Source organism: Ostrea edulis, chromosome 1, assembly GCF_947568905.1.
Source record: "Ostrea edulis chromosome 1, xbOstEdul1.1, whole genome shotgun sequence".
NCBI lineage: Eukaryota > Metazoa > Mollusca > Bivalvia > Ostreida > Ostreidae > Ostrea > Ostrea edulis.
The window spans coordinates 93,024,006-93,044,030 of NC_079164.1; the positions used below are offsets into that span (position 1 = coordinate 93,024,006).

The 20,025-nt window shown below is 33.9% G+C and overlaps 2 protein-coding genes across 2 annotated transcripts; one reads left to right on the forward strand and one right to left on the reverse strand.

The window, feature by feature from the left end:
• Nucleotides 1-3,444: 3,444 nt before the first annotated feature.
• LOC125673709 (uncharacterized) lies at nucleotides 3,445-10,973 on the reverse strand. Its single transcript, XM_056166395.1, has 3 exons — nucleotides 8,586-10,973; nucleotides 6,584-6,794; nucleotides 3,445-5,632 (listed from the first exon to the last, which is right to left on the reverse strand). Exons 1-2 carry the CDS (start codon nucleotides 10,304-10,306, stop codon nucleotides 6,782-6,784), a joined length of 1,734 nt encoding a protein of 577 aa, XP_056022370.1. The 5' UTR covers nucleotides 10,307-10,973; the 3' UTR covers nucleotides 3,445-5,632; nucleotides 6,584-6,781.
• A 2,112-nt stretch (nucleotides 10,974-13,085) lies between these two features.
• On the forward strand, nucleotides 13,086-19,646 carry LOC125673708 (neurofilament heavy polypeptide-like). Its single transcript, XM_056166404.1, has 5 exons — nucleotides 13,086-14,650; nucleotides 14,808-14,904; nucleotides 15,045-15,244; nucleotides 16,105-16,321; nucleotides 16,878-19,646. The coding sequence occupies exons 1-5, from the start codon at nucleotides 13,535-13,537 to the stop codon at nucleotides 17,021-17,023; spliced, it is 1,776 nt and encodes a 591-aa protein (XP_056022379.1). The 5' UTR covers nucleotides 13,086-13,534; the 3' UTR covers nucleotides 17,024-19,646.
• Nucleotides 19,647-20,025: the final 379 nt, after the last annotated feature.

A 20,025-nucleotide genomic window follows, 5' to 3' on the forward strand; every position in this document is an offset into this window, starting at 1 on the left:
CCATATATACAATCCCATCAAGTGTCGCCATATATACAATCTCATCAAGTGTCACCATATATACAATCTCATCAAGTGTCGCCATATATACAATCCCATCAAGTGTCACCATATATACAATCCCATCAAATGTCACCATATATACAATCCCATCAAGTGTCACCATATATACAATCCCATCAAGTGTCGCCATATATACAATCCCATCAAGTGTCACCATATATACAATCCCATCAAGTGTCACCATATATACAATCCCATCAAGTGTCGCCATATATACAATCTCATCAAGTGTCGCCATATATACAATCTCATCAAGGCTTTGCAAAAACACCATGCAGTCAAATGCTTAGGTATTGATCATATGCAATGTTTTCTCTCTAAGTTTGTGATAGAAAGACAAACTGTGGCTAGATTTAATTTGTATCCAAGATCTTGAATTTCAGTGACTGAATATAGAGCACAACCTTTACAGATATATCGAATGTTAAATGTAACACACAGTGAATGTGATTAACTCGTATTTGTGTTAAATGTAACACACAACTGTATGTGATTAAATCGTATTTATGTTGATATTTGGACTTGTTATGGAAATAAAGGTCACACACTGATGAGTTATGATTCATAATGACCGGTATATGATTCATAATGACCGGTATATGATTCATAATGACTGGTATATTTTGCTTGAAATTGAGCTAGAGCATGAAGCATCAACTATGGAATGCAGAAACGCAGCTTGAAATGTAAACGTTTTGTGTATTTTGACCATCCCTAATTTTTACCATTTCAAATGATAAGATTTTGATTTTATTTGCACTTGTCTAGAGGACATTTGAAATTCTTTGTCTATTTCAAATTTGTTCACCATGCAACGTGGGTTGGCTTCAGTCAGATAGTTCAAATCAAATACAGAATGTGTGTGTATATATATATTTATATATATAAAATGTAATAATAATCGGTATTAAGATTAGGCTCAACATTCCCAATTGTCTAATCAGCTGATCAAGAACACCTGGAAAGTTAGTTGTATTCAAGTCACAGAACAGTTACATTTTCATTGGGGTGTGGAAATTTTATTGCTATGCTTCCGAGTACTATGCAGTAATCATTGCTCTTATTGTGATCAAAGATGTGATCTAGCCATTTAGGCTCAAAAGCATTTGAGCAATTTAAAATTGTTAGAACTCAATTTTAACACTAAATGGTAAATTCAACTAAAAAATACTGATGAAAATGAATAGAGACTGAAATATTACTCCCTTGCACAAAGTCCAGGCCAATTTTAACTTCATTTTAAAAAAAAACGTTAAAGTCATCAAGACCTTCATTTTGAAAATTTTAAAAAAAATTCCTCTTTCCTTCTGTAAAACCCATCACTTGACCTTGATCCTAGTCACCCTCTCATCTGAAGATCCCACGTCTCTATTGGCTCTGCTTGTGAAGTTATAAAGTTTCTATGATCAAGGTCACTGGAGTCGCTTTACCTCGACACCAACTAGTTTGTAGGTCCCATCATTCTCTAATCTGAAGATCTCGGGTCCCCGGTCAGACCTGGACTGTGTATCGGGTATGTAGGGCTAGGTTAAGTGTCACAGGGTGACAATTACTTAATTATCAGATGTTATATGCATTTTATTTATTTCATTCATTCACCTGTTTATTAATCCATTCATGCATTGTCATCGTATTCGTGTTGTGTTCTTGTGTACAAGGTGTCACATGACTGTTTTGTGAATAGTGTTTTGCTGAGTTAGGTATTTGTAGGGTGAGTATTTTATTAGTAGTTGCAAAACAAGTTTTCAGGAAGTGGAATTAGTGTACGCACGTGTGTGAGCTTGTATAAAAGGATGAGCACCAACTAATCTAGAAATTTAGAAGATTGACTTTAACGCAGTATGTCGGGGTGAATCTGGCAAGAACTAAATTCTTTTAAATTGTTTTAATCTATCTTGTGGCAATTCATTGCTCAAATTACAATATGTGAGGAAAATTGTATGTGTGATTTTATGTTTCATTTTCGGTCAACGCCATATATTTTATTGGAGTCATCATTTGTTGGATTAAACCTGCACCAAGAGTTCTTGTTGACTGACCCTGTGACAGTAGCTCTACAATCTAGGCTAGCCCCTACATAATCAAAGTAAAATGTTTTCATCCAAGACATTTGTCACAGCAAAATGTGTCACAAAAATCGGCCATTTTCCAGCTGAATCAGGTGTGTATTACAGCCCAAATGCCTGCTCTCTTTAGATCACCTATTTCTATTTCTTTTCTTCTTCATCATTAATGGTCATGCATTGGTTGTAAAATTTTGAACATGCATTTTCAACTCCTTAGGCCAAGTAAAATTAATTAGTAGATTATCATTCCCGCCTGCCCCTCGAAAATCGCCCCGCCCCGATTTTTTTTATTTTTCAAAATTACGATTTCCGGATATTTTTATGTCCGGTCCGGTATCGTAAACGTAATCTGTTTCACTTTGCCTTTTAGAAACCCAAACACACATGTAATTATGATTTATAAACCTTTTTCTCAATGAGAGAAGGCATTTTCGAGGTCAAGAATACCATGGCGAAAAATAAAAAATAAAATCCTCCCACCCGCCCCATTTTTTTTGTGAAGTTTGAATGATAATCTACTAATTAATTTTACTTGGCCTTATATGGCACGGCTGAAACATTTTCATCCAGTGTTGTACATAACTTTTCAGGGTCAAGAGGAACAAAATGGTGAATTTCATGGACTCAGCCTCCAAGAAGCATTAGAGCACGGCCTAATCCATCAAAATCATTTTAATTTTCAAAAGTTTTCTTTATTCCTGGACATCAAGCATTCAAACTACAGAAAGGCTTAAATCACATTTATAGCAAAGTGCAGGGGGTGGACAATATCCAATATGTTTATGTTATTAATTTACAATCAATGAAAATCAATTTGCTGTAAGAGTGAATTCATTCAATCTAATTAAAATCAGACTTCTTAGATCCGCGCCATATACTCTGCGTTTTATAGCGATTGTGAGCGTATCCTAGGATCTGATTTTAATTAGATTGGAATTCATTTTAAGCGCGTTTGCTGTATCTTGTTCTTTTTACTGTATTAGCATAGTTTAAAGTAGGCTCCTTGACTAAATCTGTAAAATTCCTAACCCTTGCATTCAGGGTTCATGCCCCAGGGTGGGTCTAAGGTGGTCATATGTTGCAAAATGCATTACATCTTGGTACATTTTTCACACTTTGAACAAAAGATTTTTGCCCATACCAAATCACTTGGTACACCCCAGTCCAAGCTAACCACGCCATTGTATTCATAATTCTTATTATAATAAATTGGTAAGTAACAATCAAGGAAGGGTGTCACTTTCCGAACACAGGGTTTCAGTTACAAGAACTGGTATGGAATATTGAATATTTAAAAAAAAAACACCAACCCAGATTCAATTCAATTCTTTATTTCTTTGAGCCAACTGACTTATCAGAGTCACAATTAAACACAATCATAATCACAGGCAATTCAGAAAATTGAAGTTTATAACACAGACTGCACCAGACAAGTCATACTCGGAGAGAAATTACAATCATATAACGAGGCCCATGGGTCACATCACTCACCTGAGTCACCTTGGCCCATATTTAAAGATTTTCCTTATATATATGCATGTAAAATTTTTATCCCTATTGTGGTTCCAACCTAACCCCAGAGGCCATGATTTTCACAATCTTGAAGCTGCACTATGTCAGAAAGCTTTCATGTAAATTTGTACTTTCCTGACCCAGAGGTTCTAGAGAAGAAGATTTTCAGAGATTTTACCTATATATTCTTATGCAAAACTGATCCCCTATTGTGGCCCCAACTTCCCCCAGGGGTCATGGTTTAACAAACTTGAATCTGCATGATGTCAGGAACCTTTATGTAAATTTAGCTCTTCTGGCGTTGTGGTTCTTAAGAAGATTTTTAAATGAACCCAACCTATTTTTGTGATTATCTCACCTTTGAATGGAGCACAGCCCTTCATTTGAACCTGTTGAAAGCCCTACACCCAAGGATGCTTTTTTCCAAGTTTGGTAGGAATTGACCAAGTGGTTCTAGAGAAGAAGTTGAAAATGTAAAAAGTTTACAGACAGACAGAGAGACGACGGACAACAGGCAATCTGAAAAACTCAGGTGAGCATAAAAGTATCAATAGTGCACGCCAAACAGAGTTATTGCCCCTGAAGTTACAAAAAGCTTGAAATCAACCAGTATGCCCCTTTTGTGCAAATAATAACTAAACATGGGCTTACTGTGTCATGTTAAGCTATCACTGAATTATATTATTATATGATACTGTAATTCTGTGAACATAGTTAGCATAAATCTTCAGAACTATGTAATACTCTTTGGCATATTCAAAAACATTCTTTATATAACAATTCAACTAAATCATTTTCTAACAAATGTATGGAATGCGCTCAATGTTCATCATCGTCTTACCAACTTAGTTGTTTCTCACAAAAAACAGCAGTTCAGTACAATGTCCAGCGAGACAGGAATATACACACATTCTCCCCAGAGAACTCGTGCATCCACAAAAATATATGTGCTCTTTCAACTATGACTTAACACAGAGATAACATTCATATTGGTGCAAAAAAATTGATTGATTGTATATTGTTTAACTTCCTACTCAAGAATCTCTCACTCATATGGAAATGTAAAAAATTTAAAGTCGAAATTGGCTATTACAATTACCAGTATTAAAGAAATGATTAAGAAATCAATACATTTGAAGATGTGGTTGTATATTTCTTAAACATATTGCCCATACCATATAAATTACAAGTTATGTCCCTCCGCCATATAATTTCATTAAGGAGGTACTCTACATCCGTCATAATGGCCGACTTCCTTTAAAACATGAATAAAAATATAAATATCAGCAATATTTGTCTATTCCTTATAAAAATGATTACCTGAGTGGCTCAGTAGGTTAGCAGGTTCAAGTCCAGGAAGGGTTTTATAAAAAAAAAATTCAGATTACTTTCAACTAAATCTACATTTTATGACTAAATAAAGTAAATTTTGAAAGTTTTCAATTTCAAAATCTTGTACATATCCTCCACTTTTCATCTATATCAGTTTCTCTGGTGTAGCATTTCTCCTTAAGCTAAGTGTTCTGTGAAAAACTCTTTTACATAACACTTAATATCATTCAAGACACCTTCATTCAATTTCAAATGATGTCGACGTCCTGCCTTGGTAAACATAAAGAAAAAATCACATCACTCTATTTTTGTGACTTCGAGCTGCCTTTACATTTGGTAGTAGTATGGGTTGTTCAACTTTAGTTTCATTCCAATGTCAAGGTCTTCCAAATAAGGTAGGTTTTGGCAGAAAGAGATGTTGGCAATGCCATAGGACACCAGTAACCCCTCCGTGTCCAACACTATATTGACAATACCACCAGGCATAGTTCCTAGGTAAGCTATATCTAGATGCACAAATAAATCACATTCCTGTATAGTTGCGTCCCTTTTGGTGTTGCTCTTCCATGTAAGACCTTTGGACTGAAGTTTTGCCTCCCCTTCCATCTGTCTGCCGTATTTGAGAGCAGGCATTTACTCATCATGTGGTTTGGTTATACCTAAATTTTAAGGCTATATATCTAAGTATTTCCTACCAGAGATAAAATGTAGAAACTTTTAAAATGTCTTTTATTGTGAGGAATGTGTGCATGTAGCTCCTTAGCAGATGTTTTCTTCAGCAAATATGAATTTTTTAATTAATACATATTCATCAACCCAATAGCCTTGAAACAAAATACCTGTGTTAACCTACTGTAAAACTGTATTTACATCATTTAGTACTGTAAATGTAACATTATAGAACCTGTGTTAACCTACTGTAAAACTGTATTTACATCATTTATTACTGTAAATGTAACTTTATAGAACCTGTGTTAACCTACTGTAAAACTGTATTTACATCATTTACTACAGTAAATGTTACATAGAATTCATTGTTAGCTATAGTATATAGTATAGTCTGTAATAGAGTAAATTATTGATTACAGGGATGGGAAAAATATTGATGTTTTGATTTAAAAATTTTCATTTTTAAAATAAAGTGCACACCACGACACACGATACCCCCATCAGGTGTTTACTCATTATAAACAGATGAAAGTGCATGACACAAAATCATGTCAACTTGAATTGGTGCAAAGATTGCAACAATATCTTTGTTTGAGTTAAAATTAAGATTATTCCTTGTAGTGTGTCTATTTTCAAAACATATTTTCATTTTATTACAAGATATTAAGATAATTAATTTTTTTCACATGATATTACTTATTATGGGTTGTACAAAGAAATGTCCTACAACTAAATGAGCGACAAATTATTCAGTCTTCAAACATTATACTCATGAATAAATCTTTAATTGAACACAATTTTTTTTTTAATATGTACCATTTCAAAAGTTTTAATAACCTGATTTTCAGCTGCAATTTAATTTTCTCTACAGATGCTTATTGGGGTATTGTTCAAACCCTACTATGGTACCAATCATTGAATACCCATGTACGTTAACATACCCAAGACGCTTCTCATGAGGTTACTACAATCAGCATCAGGAGTCTTCTCAATGGTACACATCCTTGTTACAATGGAAGCTGTTAAAATTCTTCCCCAATGATGTTCTTTTTACAGGGGAGACTGCCATTGTTCTCTGGTGTTCCCAAGACACCAACTTCATCCTGGGTAAATACAGGTAACTTCTTCAGAAGCTCCCCTTAGCCAAAATAACTGGAAATTTTCCATTGAAATAAAATTGAAAATCAATTGAAATAGCAGTTATCATTGAAATACCAGTATTTTATCAGTGATTTGCTTTTGGGGCTTATCAGAACAGTTATTTCATGACCATTGAATTACCTGTTTTTGGATAAATGCACTTTCAATACCTTAAATTTACCAGTGAAACATCAGTTTTTCTTAAAACTTGATAATCAATGCTATACATATACATTACTACACCAGTTAATTTCTATTACAGTTTTTCTGTGTTCAATGGTGAAGCATATCTTAGTCTATAGTCATGCAATCTTGCAAAATTTTAAGCTTAAACCTCAAACTAATTGTAACAGAAATTATTTTACAATAAATAAAATCTAGCACATATAAAATACATGTATATGTAATAAAAAATCCACCGAAGCCAGTTGATTTGAAAGCATGAATTTGGCATCATTTAATATCCTATGTAAATTACTATAGAAAAGGGACATAACTCTGTAAATCCATCCAAAATTTTGCTGAGATAATCAGGAAAAATGCATATTTTTCAAGATAGCGTGATCTGTTTTTAAAAATTATGGCACAATTAACAGATAATTTATTCCCATTGATAATTTTAATTTGAAATGGATGTTGTGAATCTGAGTTTGATTTTTTTTAAATTTTGGAAATGTTAGCTTTTTAATCAACAAGCAGTGAATACATATAGTATAAGAAAGAGAAAACAAAAATTTCATTTGTATTATATGTTTTAGTATACATAGATTATTTCATTTAGAACCTAAATACAAAATTTTACAAAAAAATCAATAATTATAGATTTTAGAGACAGACCTTGACCAATTTTCTGATAACCTCTACCAAAATATTAATCTAAGGTGAGGAAAAGCAACAATACACTCAGAAATGGGCTTATAAGTATATGTAATAGATATTTTTCCTGGATATGATAATGTTCTGATAGATCTATAAATGCCATTCTGTAAAGTTTAATTCACCTCCTATTTCTTCTAGGTAGTAAAATATACTTAAAGATATTAGCCAAAATGCACAGTAGTGACAAGAGTTATACCCCTTTTCTATAGTATTTACATAGATAATTGATATATACCCAAAAATAATTATTTACCCTCTTCCGATTTTTTACCTCATATATTTTGTGAGTAGTAGACTTTATTTTTCACAAAACAATTCCTGTTGCAATTAATTAGTATGATGTTAAACAATAAATTGAATAGACTATCTGCATCCATCCACATATACTGCTGTGTTTAAGTAACAGTATTCCTTCTGAGTATATCACTGTAAATTTACAGGTAATTGTTTACTAAGTAACAATTCAGTAATCAATTGGTAAAAATGAATTTATTGTTGCAGCTTATACATTAATCTCTATCATATCTGTTTGGGGAAGGACATACATAGTATGCATTCTTAATTTGAACAAAATTGTTTACATTAATAATATTGTGAATGGGAATGAACTCAAATGTGTCCTCTGGTGAAACTTCCCACACACATCCCAATGGCTGGAGCTTTTTGAATGGTTTAACAATTGCAATATTGATGGTAACATTTGGGTGTCTCTCCTCAGACTGTATAAATGAAATGACAGATGCAAATTCGATCTTTTCTGATCTTAAATAAGATATTACATTTTGCTGTCTTTTATCTAATCGAGAATATGCTTTGCCATACACGTAAAACCCTTTTTTATACATGTTCACACGATAAAATTCCTTCACTTCATCATTCTTTATACCATGGCTCAAAGCCATTTTCTTTTCATCATCACTTAACTGTTTCCATGTTGCACTACCCAATGGTCTTATGCCATCTTCTATTTCATCCAATTGTTTGTATCTTGCTGTAACACTGTCTGATAACTCATTATAGAGATCAATAGCTTCCTGGTTTGTGGTATCTTTCAGATATAATGTGTACATTCTAGATGGTACTCTAAGCATGGAAATAATATTGGTTAACTGAGTATCTACACCTTGTGTGCTATGTATTTGCTTCACAATATATCCATTTAAGTCTTCAAATATAAAACAGTTGTTCACATATAATGGCCCTGTATGACGTACGCAATCTGTAAGATGCACAAGCTGATGTACATTAAATGTCATATACCTTTCCCCATACAATATTTGGAAATGTTCTACAAACAGCAGCAAGGCTGATTCTGCAGTCTGAAGTTCATCAAAAGCGACACCTTCCTTCGATAATAGAAAAATAGATCTGGCAAGTAAGCAGAAATGAGTGTAAAGTTCCATATCTAAGACATATCGTAAAATAGGAATGCCCCAGTAGAGTAAAAAGTTTCTGTATTCAGAGGATTTCCAATGTGAAATTTCATCGAGAGCTCTTGGGATTCTTGATACAAAAATGGTTGGTTTAATTTCCTGCAGAACACAATTCACTAATCCTCTTTTACTGAAGAAAGAGGAATTTTTGTCTTTGTTTTTTTTGTCAAACCATATAGTTAGTAGCGTTTTTACTACACCAAGGCAAACTCCATGCATGTAATCAATTATACAGCTGTTGATGTAATCAAATGTTTCAAGGTACATGAACCAAAACCTCCCTTTATGACCATTCACGGATGACTGTGTTACATTTCGTCTGACATTATCCATTACTTTATCAACATCTAGATTAACACTTTCTTTTGTTCTAGGAGGGCCCTTTGGATCATGCTCATCATATTGAAAATTATGCGAAATTCCACCAGTTTCATGTTTATATGTTTCACCCCTCTGAAGACAATGCCAACAACTGTTATCGCCATTGAACTGCAAACAATTATAAACAAGTGCTCTGGCAGGCAGGTCACATGTACATGTTAGTAGTACACATTTACAGTTGAACACTTCTCCAAAGTAGTCAGTAAATAAATGACCATCTGACTCTAGCAGTTTTAATTCTTCAAACAGTGGTTTTAAAAATGACCACATCTGAGGCTTACTTGATGAGATCCAAACACCATAGAAAAGTGAATTCATCCTTTTTTTCCTATGAGCTATTGGTAACTCATTTATAAGAAGATATACTGGCCAAACACTGATGTTAGATGACTTGAATAATGGAGCGCCATCTGTGTTAAGAGAAAATGAAATATTGTTTGCATTGCTAAGAACACCATTATCACGAAAGAGCTTTTGATACAAAATTCCATCATAAATATCAGCCAGTCTGCGCCCTTTGTATTTTTCAATGTGTTGAAATCTGTGATTGCGTACCATGTCACAAAATTCAGAATTTTTCCACAGCGAAGCTAGTTGAGACACTATCTTCAGTTGAAGGAAGTAAGCAACTGCACCTGTTCGAGTAAGTGACTTCCCACACGATGGACAAGTTTTACTACTTTTTTCAATTGATGAGTAACAATTGTTACAGTGATAAATAATTGTGGGCAACAAGTCAGAAGAATATTGTTTCATCATATTTTTGAAATGGTATAGACTTCCCATGAGACGGTGTCCATGAGGTAATATACATGCTATCAAACGTAGCATGTAGGTGAGAGCTTCATCTGGTAAACGAAATCGTATTAAGAAGCAAGAAATTAATAATATTGTCACTCCTAATGTATGAGGCGATTCAGCATACAGAGGTTTTGCACATGGGTCATCCACTTGTTCCTTCTCTTTTTCTACACATGTTATATTGTCATTTACTACTACGGTACCTAAATGTTCAGCAATTTCAGGATCATATGTAGCATTTGATTCATTTTCGTCTGCTAGAAGATCTGAATCTCTCAGCTTTGCTTCATCACTCAAAATTGAAACAATTTCCTCGAAATGAGCATCAAAGGCTTCATTAATATTATTAAATTCTCTTTCCTCTGATACATCTTTCTTGGTATCACTATTAAAATTATCAACTTCTTTACCATGTTCATTGAAAGTTGTTTGTACATGGAAGGGTTCACCTATAGCTGTTGTAACTGTGTTGTCAGTTACTGTGGTCTGAAAGTTCTGGTAAGGAATAAGAGACTCCGCAGGTAAAGATGCAACATTACTAACGTGAACTCTATTTTCTTCTACTGGTGTACATGTACAGTCTGGATCAACCACATCATATAACTCACTGGCTACTTTACATGGAATGTTTACTTCAGCAGCAATGGGTTCCAAAAGCTTGAAAAAAGAAGAAGAAATAAATTTCAATAATGACACTGGTAATCAGTCAATTTAAACATAGGATAAATAAGAATGAATCAAAATGATCAATAAATATGATTCTTCTATAGCTCATGGTAATTTACAAAATTGTATCTTGAATATTTCATGTTAATATATCGACAAAATAGGTTATTTTTTTCTTTTTATTAAACATCAAGTATGTGTAGCAACAGGGGTGTGGTGAGGCTATTTTGTATGTGTACTTATATATTTGCGATATTCACATTTTAGCATGCAGCTTTGGAACAGTCAATTTTGCGAAATTCATAAATTCCGCTAAATTATAATGAACAAAAGTACATTAATGAAAGCACTAACTCACAATTGCATCAAATGTTATTTACCCCTTTCACTTTTTGCCCCCACCCCTTTATAATTTAGTCAGTAAGCCCCCCCCCCCCGAAAACGATGCTACATTCCTGCATGCGCATGTAATGTATAATAATTTGTGGAGAGCGCTATATATAAATTTGCAATTCTTTTTAATAATACGTTTTGACTGACTCATCGAGTTCAATACTCCATACTGGAGCATTCTGTGAATTTATGCATGTAACAAAGTTACAACAGTATTATAGGTGATTATATAGCATTCTAAGCACATATCGGTAAACAATTCCAAGGATTAAAATGTTTGTAAGTACCTTTCTCTTGTTATACGGTCCACGTTTCCCTTTGTTCATCTTAATATGCAGATTCTTCTGCCTGAGAAAGACGTGAGGAAATTTGGATGAGAAAACAATCCCAGCATTCTCGACAGGATGTTGAAGAATTCGAAAAGCGCGCGATATCAACTTTTACAGACAGACCATGGCGCAGTTTCAGAGAAAAGATTCACACTTTGTAGTGTATTTCCCTACAGATAAAACGGTGCACGTCTTATCGAAGGCCAAGATAATCTTCCAAAGTGAAAGCTTTGAGGACGAAAATGTAAAAGTGATGTGGAAAACATCGAACATTAAAGAAGACGGGACTGTTGTTGTGGAAGACATGGCATACGATGGTGTGATTGTTTTCTCGGGAAGTAAGTAGACTCTATATCAGGGCCGTAACTGCCGATGAGGCAGACGAGGCAACTGCCTCGTCTGATTTTTTGGCAAAAAAGAAAATAAAATTATATAAATGTTATATTATAGGATATATGTTTAAAATGAAGACAAGCACCTTTGTCTTTGACACCATATTACGATTCTTTACATAGTACAAATGAAACACAAACATGATAAATTGGGATTTAAAAAGTGTCATTTTCAGTCGTAAAGTCAATCGGCGGCCCCCAATCCCCTGCCTCCCCTGATTTAGAACCCTACTTACGGCCCTGTATATATATTAATGTACTTTACTGACTATTGCAGAATTATAACAACGAAAACATGACTTTACAAACGTTTAAAATTTAATAATAGTAATAGGAGATCAATTATCACCGTATACCATGAGGGCAGGGGCATACAGACAAGTGCAAAAAGTATATTTGTGACAAATCAAGATTGCTGCACTAGGCCCCATACTCTAGATAGAACTTATTTACAATTCTGTGTTAGATCTTAGCGGTTGCATAATGCTACTTAGCGCTATGAAGCTGAACGAATATCTAAGCTAGCTTTATACTAGTAATAATCATATATATATAATATAGACAATATAACCAATGTCCAATGGTATATATGATTTTTATCCAAGCCTGTAGCTACATTAAATATGACATCATCGTTCTCTTAGTGTGACGTATGGATTGTTGCATTTTGTAAACAACGTCTGTCAGTCGAGAAAACTCGGATCACAGGAGTCAGAGGGTGCATTATTTTTTTCGGGGGTTATTTCCCTACAGTATCTAATTACACGATTGTAATAAATGCTCGAATGGAGTATATCAGGTCCATGATTCTCGGTAAAAACAAAGAGATAAGTGGTTGTTTCAACTTTTAATTTGTATTCAAAAATTGCCATTCAGAATTATGTATTTATCTAATATAATTAATATAATTGCTTTCAGCACTTTTTGGACCTGAAAGTTTTGTGTATATATATATATATATATATATATATATGTGTGTGTGTGTGTGTGTGTGTGTGTGTGTGTATATATGTGTGTGTGTGTGCCAAAAGTGTCAATCTTTTCACAATGGCCGCTTATATTTTTGTTTACATCTTGAATAAAGACTCAATATTTTGTGATAAAACCTTTTCACTGGTATTAAACTAAAAAATGATGCATCAGACCTGAGGCACTGCATATCGGTATTTTCATCATTTGAAGGGGCATAATTTTTCTCCAAATTTAAAAAGTTTCCTTTTTTTATATAAAGATTCACAAAACTTCAGCTCAAGTTTTTTTTTTTTTTTGTAGGTCTTATCCAGTGCAGAAATTACTCAAGTCAAGTAAATGAAGAGATAAATCTTGCAGAGGAGAAGACAATAACATCATTAGTGTTGTTAGCAAAGGAAATAAAATCTTCTGCTGGGAAGCGTGGTGCTTCCATAAAGCTAAAGAGGGCTATAGAAGCTGAAGCTAAATTAGAGGAAAAGAACCCAAAGAAGAAGAAATCTCATGAAATGGGCTTCCAGAAAATAACTGCCAAAGAACTTAAAATAAAGGAAATGATGGCTTTTGCAGGAATTGACTCTATATTCCCTACATCTCATGTGCAATCTCCTGCAAAGGAAAAACAGAGTGCTAGTGCAACTCCACAGAAAAGGACCTCAGCTTATCAACCAAAGAGACTTGAAACAGCAACAAAATCAGTGACGCCAGTAAAGGAAAAACAGAGTGCAACTCCACAGAAAAGGACCCCAGCTTATCAATCAAAGAGACTTGAAACAGCAACAAAATCAGTGACGCCAGTAAAGGAAAAACATAGTGCGACTCCACGGAAAAGGACCCCAGCTTATCAACCAAAGAGACCTGGGACAGCAACAAAATCTGTGACGCCAGCAAAGGAAAAACAGAGTGCAACTCCACAGAAAAGGACCCCAGCTTACCAACCAAAGAGACTTGAAACAGCAACAAAATCAGTGACGCCAGTAAAGGAAAAACAGAGTGCAACGCCACAGAAAAGGACCCCAGCTTATCAACCAAAGAGACTTGAAACAGCAACAAAATCAGTGACGCCAGTAAAGGAAAAACAGAGTGCGACTCCACAGAAAAGGAACCCAGCTTATCAACCAAAGAGACTTGAAACAGCAACAAAATCAGTGACGCCAGTAAAGGAAAAACATAGTGCGACTCCACGGAAAAGGACCCCAGCTTATCAACCAAAGAGACCCGGGACAGCAACAAAATCTGTGACGCCAGCAAAGGAAAAACAGAGTGCAACTCCACAGAAAAGGACCCCAGCTTATCAACCAAAGAGACTTGAAACAGCAACAAAATCAGTGACGCCAGTAAAGGAAAAACAGAGTGCGACTCCACGGAAAAGAACCCCAGCTTATCAACCAAAGAGACCCGGGACAGCAACAAAATCTGTGACGCCAGTAAAGGAAAAACGGAGTGCAACTCCACAGAAAAGGACCCCAGCTTATCAACCAAGGAGACTCGAAACAGCAACAAAATCTGCGACACCAGTAAAGGCACAAGAAGATCCAACAGTGAATGACATTTCCTCCCTAATTGGCGAGAGCCTTGGTGTTCTTCATGAAAATGAGGAAGAACTTTTGCCAGAATTTGATCAGGTGTGTTTGTGGTTTAGAAAAGTATTAAATCATTGAAATGAATTTTAATAACAAAATCATGTTATCTTGGAATATTTTAAGCAATAAAACTAGAGCATTGGAAAAGTACATAAGGAAATATTTTGTTACAACAATGATTTTCAATCATCTATTTCAGTCATATACAGCATACCAGCCATCACAACAAAACTATCAAGGTGAATATGGTTTCAATGCAACAGCAGCAGATGGGTTTCCATTTCATTCTTTAATGGGTATGAAAGCAAATCATTTTACCTTATAACTTTGCATAAATTCCTTGAAATCAATGCACATTATATTCATTGTAAATATTGATATTTTTTTTTATATGGTACATGTACATGTTATTGATGATGCATGACTTTTCTTTCAGAATATTACCAGGGACTGCCTTTTGAGGTAAAAACACAGATCCTTTCATTCTGTCATGTTTTGATAAGTTCATTACATGAATGTACTTATGGAGGGTGTGGACCAGAATATAACAGTATGGGTAGCACATCTTTTGGTATAATGCAGCAGGGTCCTGAAAAAGCCATTGCCACTATGCAGAAAACATGTACAGCAGAGCAGGTAACTAGTATTGAATGATCATAATTAGTCTAGAAAAAAAATTAACTGAACATGAAACTTAATACTTTGAATTCTATGTAGATTCCTCCTGATATATGATGTATTCCTCATAATGACAAATAATTGTTTGCCTATAGCATAAAAAGATAAATAACATTCTTTCAAAATATGATGTTATTCATTATTTTCTATGTAATGTTTTGATTGGCTGTTGAGCCAGGGGTAAATTGCAGTACCACATACTATGTCATTTATACCCGATTAACACCAGGTGTAAAAATAGTGTATATTTCAATAACACATAGTTTTTGTACACTCGATTAATCCTAGATAACATAGTTTTTGCATGCTTTTGATTTTTAAAGGACAATTTTTAGTGAAAGTAAGGCCATGTACAATTGACCTGAGAATGACAGTATTAATTTTACATAAACTTTGAATATTAGTGGTAGGTAAATTGTGAATATGATTTTTTATTTTTATTGAACTTTCTTCATATGTTTACACAAAGATGGGGATCATGACCATCATTTTTCTAAATTAAGTCACAAAGATGGTGAATGGGTTACATAGGAAATAAATTCATTATCTAGGACTAATCAGGGTAATCCGAGATACTCGACTCTTACCCCTGCTTTTATGATTTGACGGGCTGCCAACGTCAAATCATAAAATTGGGGGTAAGAGTTGGAAGAATCAGGGGTGTACAGGCTTCAGCCTCGGGGTGTAAGAGACACAGCCTGGGGTAAATCTGTACACTGGATTAATCCTAGATAACATATATAATGACTTCAGATTTATAATTAATGGATATTTAGAAAACACTTAGCTTATAAGTTATGTAATTTGCACCTTGACAGAGAAAGCTCCCATTGATCAAAGATGGTGAAGACCTTTATAATGATGTGGTTGTAAATCCATCATCCCTTCGTGCTGCTGAAATGAAGGCACTGACATCCAAAAATCCTTCAGTTTATCTCCTGAACAAAGTTCTGGAGATGGTTTTCACCGGGACTGAGCTCCAACAGACAAAAGGAGCAAAAGGCCTAGACGGTCATAAAATGGATGCAGTTAAAGGTGTGTATGTACCATTTTAAAGAGAAATGGCCTAACTAGCTATGTTGAAAAGGTCTGTGTGTGAAGTTTTTGAAACTTGAATTGATTAAATAAATTCTATTGTCATGTATGTGTGAATTTAAAATTATACAATTGAGCCACTGACAGTACATCCTGTTAATTAACCTTCTTTATTTATTATACATATGCAAAATATGTACAGCCTTTGGCATTTTCTTGAGAACAATTAGATAGAATTTAATGAAACTTAACAAATTAAAGTATTAACAAATCCCACTCATCTGACTTCATTCAGATCACACACAAAGTAGAGATCATGCAGGACAGTAAATCATGTTATTTGAAGGTCTCTACCCTTGTTTTAAAAACAGCTGAAAAGGAAAAAAGATTGTTTTAATTTTAGCTATAAGGGTCTCTGAAACTTGCACCATATTCATGACAAACTGAAACTACAATAAGATTTTTTTAAAGATGCTAACCCCTCTCTCTCTCTCTCTCTCTCTCTCTCTCTCTATATATATATATATATATTAGATTTTCTTTTTTTTTCTTGCAGAGTACATGTATGCCAGGTGCCAGAATTTGAACATCGACCATCTGCCACCGAAATCATTTACATCAACCGTTCAAAACAAAATAGGAAATGCACGACAAAAAGCCAACTCCACCAAAGTTGAGCTAGCTCTACACAAAACTGACTGATAAGTATATATTATTACAACAGTAACTTGATCCGAAGAATTGGATCATGTCGAGTTGACAGGCACGGATCATAATTGCATGAGTCATTCTTTATATGTAGGAGTGACTACCTCATACTCAGTTATCTAAAACAATTGGAGTGAATTAACTGTTACACTGAATTTATAGGACTAGACATGAAATCTGCATAATGGACTTTTCCTTGTTGTACCGACATTTCTTAAATGTTAACTGTAGCACATTCGTGCTTGTTGCTCCAATGGAAGCAGCCATTTCGGGCATAGTAAGATCCGGATTGGACCAGAAACGATTTTTGTTCCGGAATTTAAAAAAAAAAATCGAAGTCGGGGGTTTTGAGTCCAGGTTGGTCGGACAACAGGAAACAGACATTAACTTTGAAGAAACAGGCTTTAGAGGAATACAACAAGAAAATGTAAAAATGTGAAAGAAAATTGTATGACATAATACATTTCGATGTATGCTTTCATCATTTTGTTGATGGCAGTGATCAAACACTGTTGAATGTTCAAGTCCAGTTTTATATTTTCTTAAACAATGTTGTAGAATAAGCAGCAAAAGCATGTGCATTTAACTGATCATGTACCATTTGCTTTTCAACTTTCTCTGTGTTTTTGCTTCATTCTATTTTGTACAATTCATGAATTTGCACAGAATATGAGTTTACACACAAGTGGAAATTTGTTTTATTGATATATATATATATATATTTCAAATGCCAAGTACAAAATAATTTGACTTGTAGTGGGTTGTGAAAAGAAAAGGTTGATTCTAGTTTTATTTATCATTATATCTGTATTTCTACATTGTCAACAAAATTTCATTAAGCAGTTTTCCTGTTAATAATAAACAATTGAAAAAAAAAAAATGATATTTCAATGGGTTTTTAATGTATATATAATATGAGCTATTATTTTTCCATTGATTTTACAGTTAACTTTGATGTCATTTAACTGGCTCAAGCTCATTTACATATTTCGCTTATTTCAATGGAGTTTCACTGCATTTTCAATGAAAACTGGAAAATCAATGCTTTTTCCAGGTTGGAATTGTATTGCTAGTTTTATTTGAATTTGTGAAACTGGTATAACACTGTTCTTTCAATGGTCAGAATAAAACTACAAAAGTAATGGAAATTCAATGCCATTCTTTTTTCTAAGGGATGTAAGTAGGAATATTTAATACTGTTAGGAGTGTTGAGGTGTTGACACGGTATACCGTCCATATTGTTTGTTTACTGCATCTATCTTGACTCCTTTCCTGGTTGTTTGTTCATTACAGGTATTTGTACATGTAATGGTATATACAATGTACATACGAAATTTGCTTTTGCTTGTGTATGACTGTTGCGTGTATTAATGTACAATTTGCGATAATTTCATGAAATATATACATGTATACTCGGTACTTGTTCAAAAATATATTACATTGAATGTATCCAGAACTGTAAAATATGCTGTATCACGATTCCGGTTTATTTAATATTTTATTAATTGATGAAATATACATGTACATGTATTTTATTACTTGATTATGAAATAAGTAAATTCCCAGGGAAAAATCCGAAACATTCCGAGTAAATAGATCATTTTGCGTTCAGCGTGCGCTCAGCGTTCGTTCATCGTTCACTTTGCACTCTGTGTTTGCTCACCGTTCACCAAATTGCGTTCACCATTCGCTCTGCATTCGTTCACCGTTCAAGTGGGAAAGAAGAACGTATCATGGACTGTAACACCATCACCAAACAGCAAAGAAACACTAGCAAATAGCAAACAAACTACAGAAAGCAAACAAAACATATCCATACCTGTCATATATTACAATAAAATGTCAATAGAAATAATTATATCCATACCTAAACGTAACATACATTGTACATCAATATAAAAGAAGTACTGTCAGGGTTTGACATTTACTTTTTTGAGCTCTAGACCAGTCGGGCTACTTCAGATGATTTTTACTAGATCTGACCTTACATCCACTAGCCCTGACCAACTTTACAGAAAAAACCTAATAGTTTCTCCATATTTAAATACTTAATTCAAATGACAAACATTAAATTAAGTTTGAACAAAAATGTATTTAATTATCTCAAAAAATCTTTAGTCTCGTCATTCAATTTGATACTTTTATTTTCAAACACATTTTCTGTTTCTTTAAATTCTACCTGGCATGGACATTCTTTAGTCCATTTAAAATAAAATGACCTCAACCGTTTCTTTTAAAATTTCGATTTCATAAGCCCTGCTTTGTTTTTTCCCAACCTTTTCCTTTTTTTTTTTTTATCTTGGGACATCTTTCCTTGAGGACAAGAGGTCGTATTTGAATATAGACATTCCTGCACATGTCACCACCGAAAAATGGCGGTTTAAAGGGCTCGAAATTAACATGTGCGCGTCAGTCGGTGACTGGTTAAAAGTCTGGCGGACTGACTGACATTTGTTTTAGTCAGTCCAATGGAACTGGTTAATTTTTTAAAGCATCATTTTGGACATACTTATGGAATCTTAAACATGCATTTGGTATTTCTCTGTAGATATTAGACGAACCTAATAAGTTAATTATATCAATCTCACATAAGTATTACAATATTGTCTGAGGAAAATCTACTTAAATTTCATTATTTCATTTTAATAACATTAACGAAATATGTATGATCATTACTGGAAAACTCTGGTGGACTGGTGAATTTTTCTGCGGATTGGTTGAAATTATACAATATCAGTCCAACTGAACTGGTGACATAAACAGTTAGTTTCTAGCCCTGGTTTATGACGAAATTTATTAATTTTATAAACACTTTCTTATATTTAATTGAAATAAACTGGTTTGTTTTTAAAAATAAAAATGTATTTATATTTTTTTTTATCTGATTTACATAACTTTACACAAATTAACATCGAGTAGAAGTCGTAAAACATTGCTTCCTACCACGACCGATTCATTAGAACTAAAAATTGAGATTATGTCATCACACAGTTCAA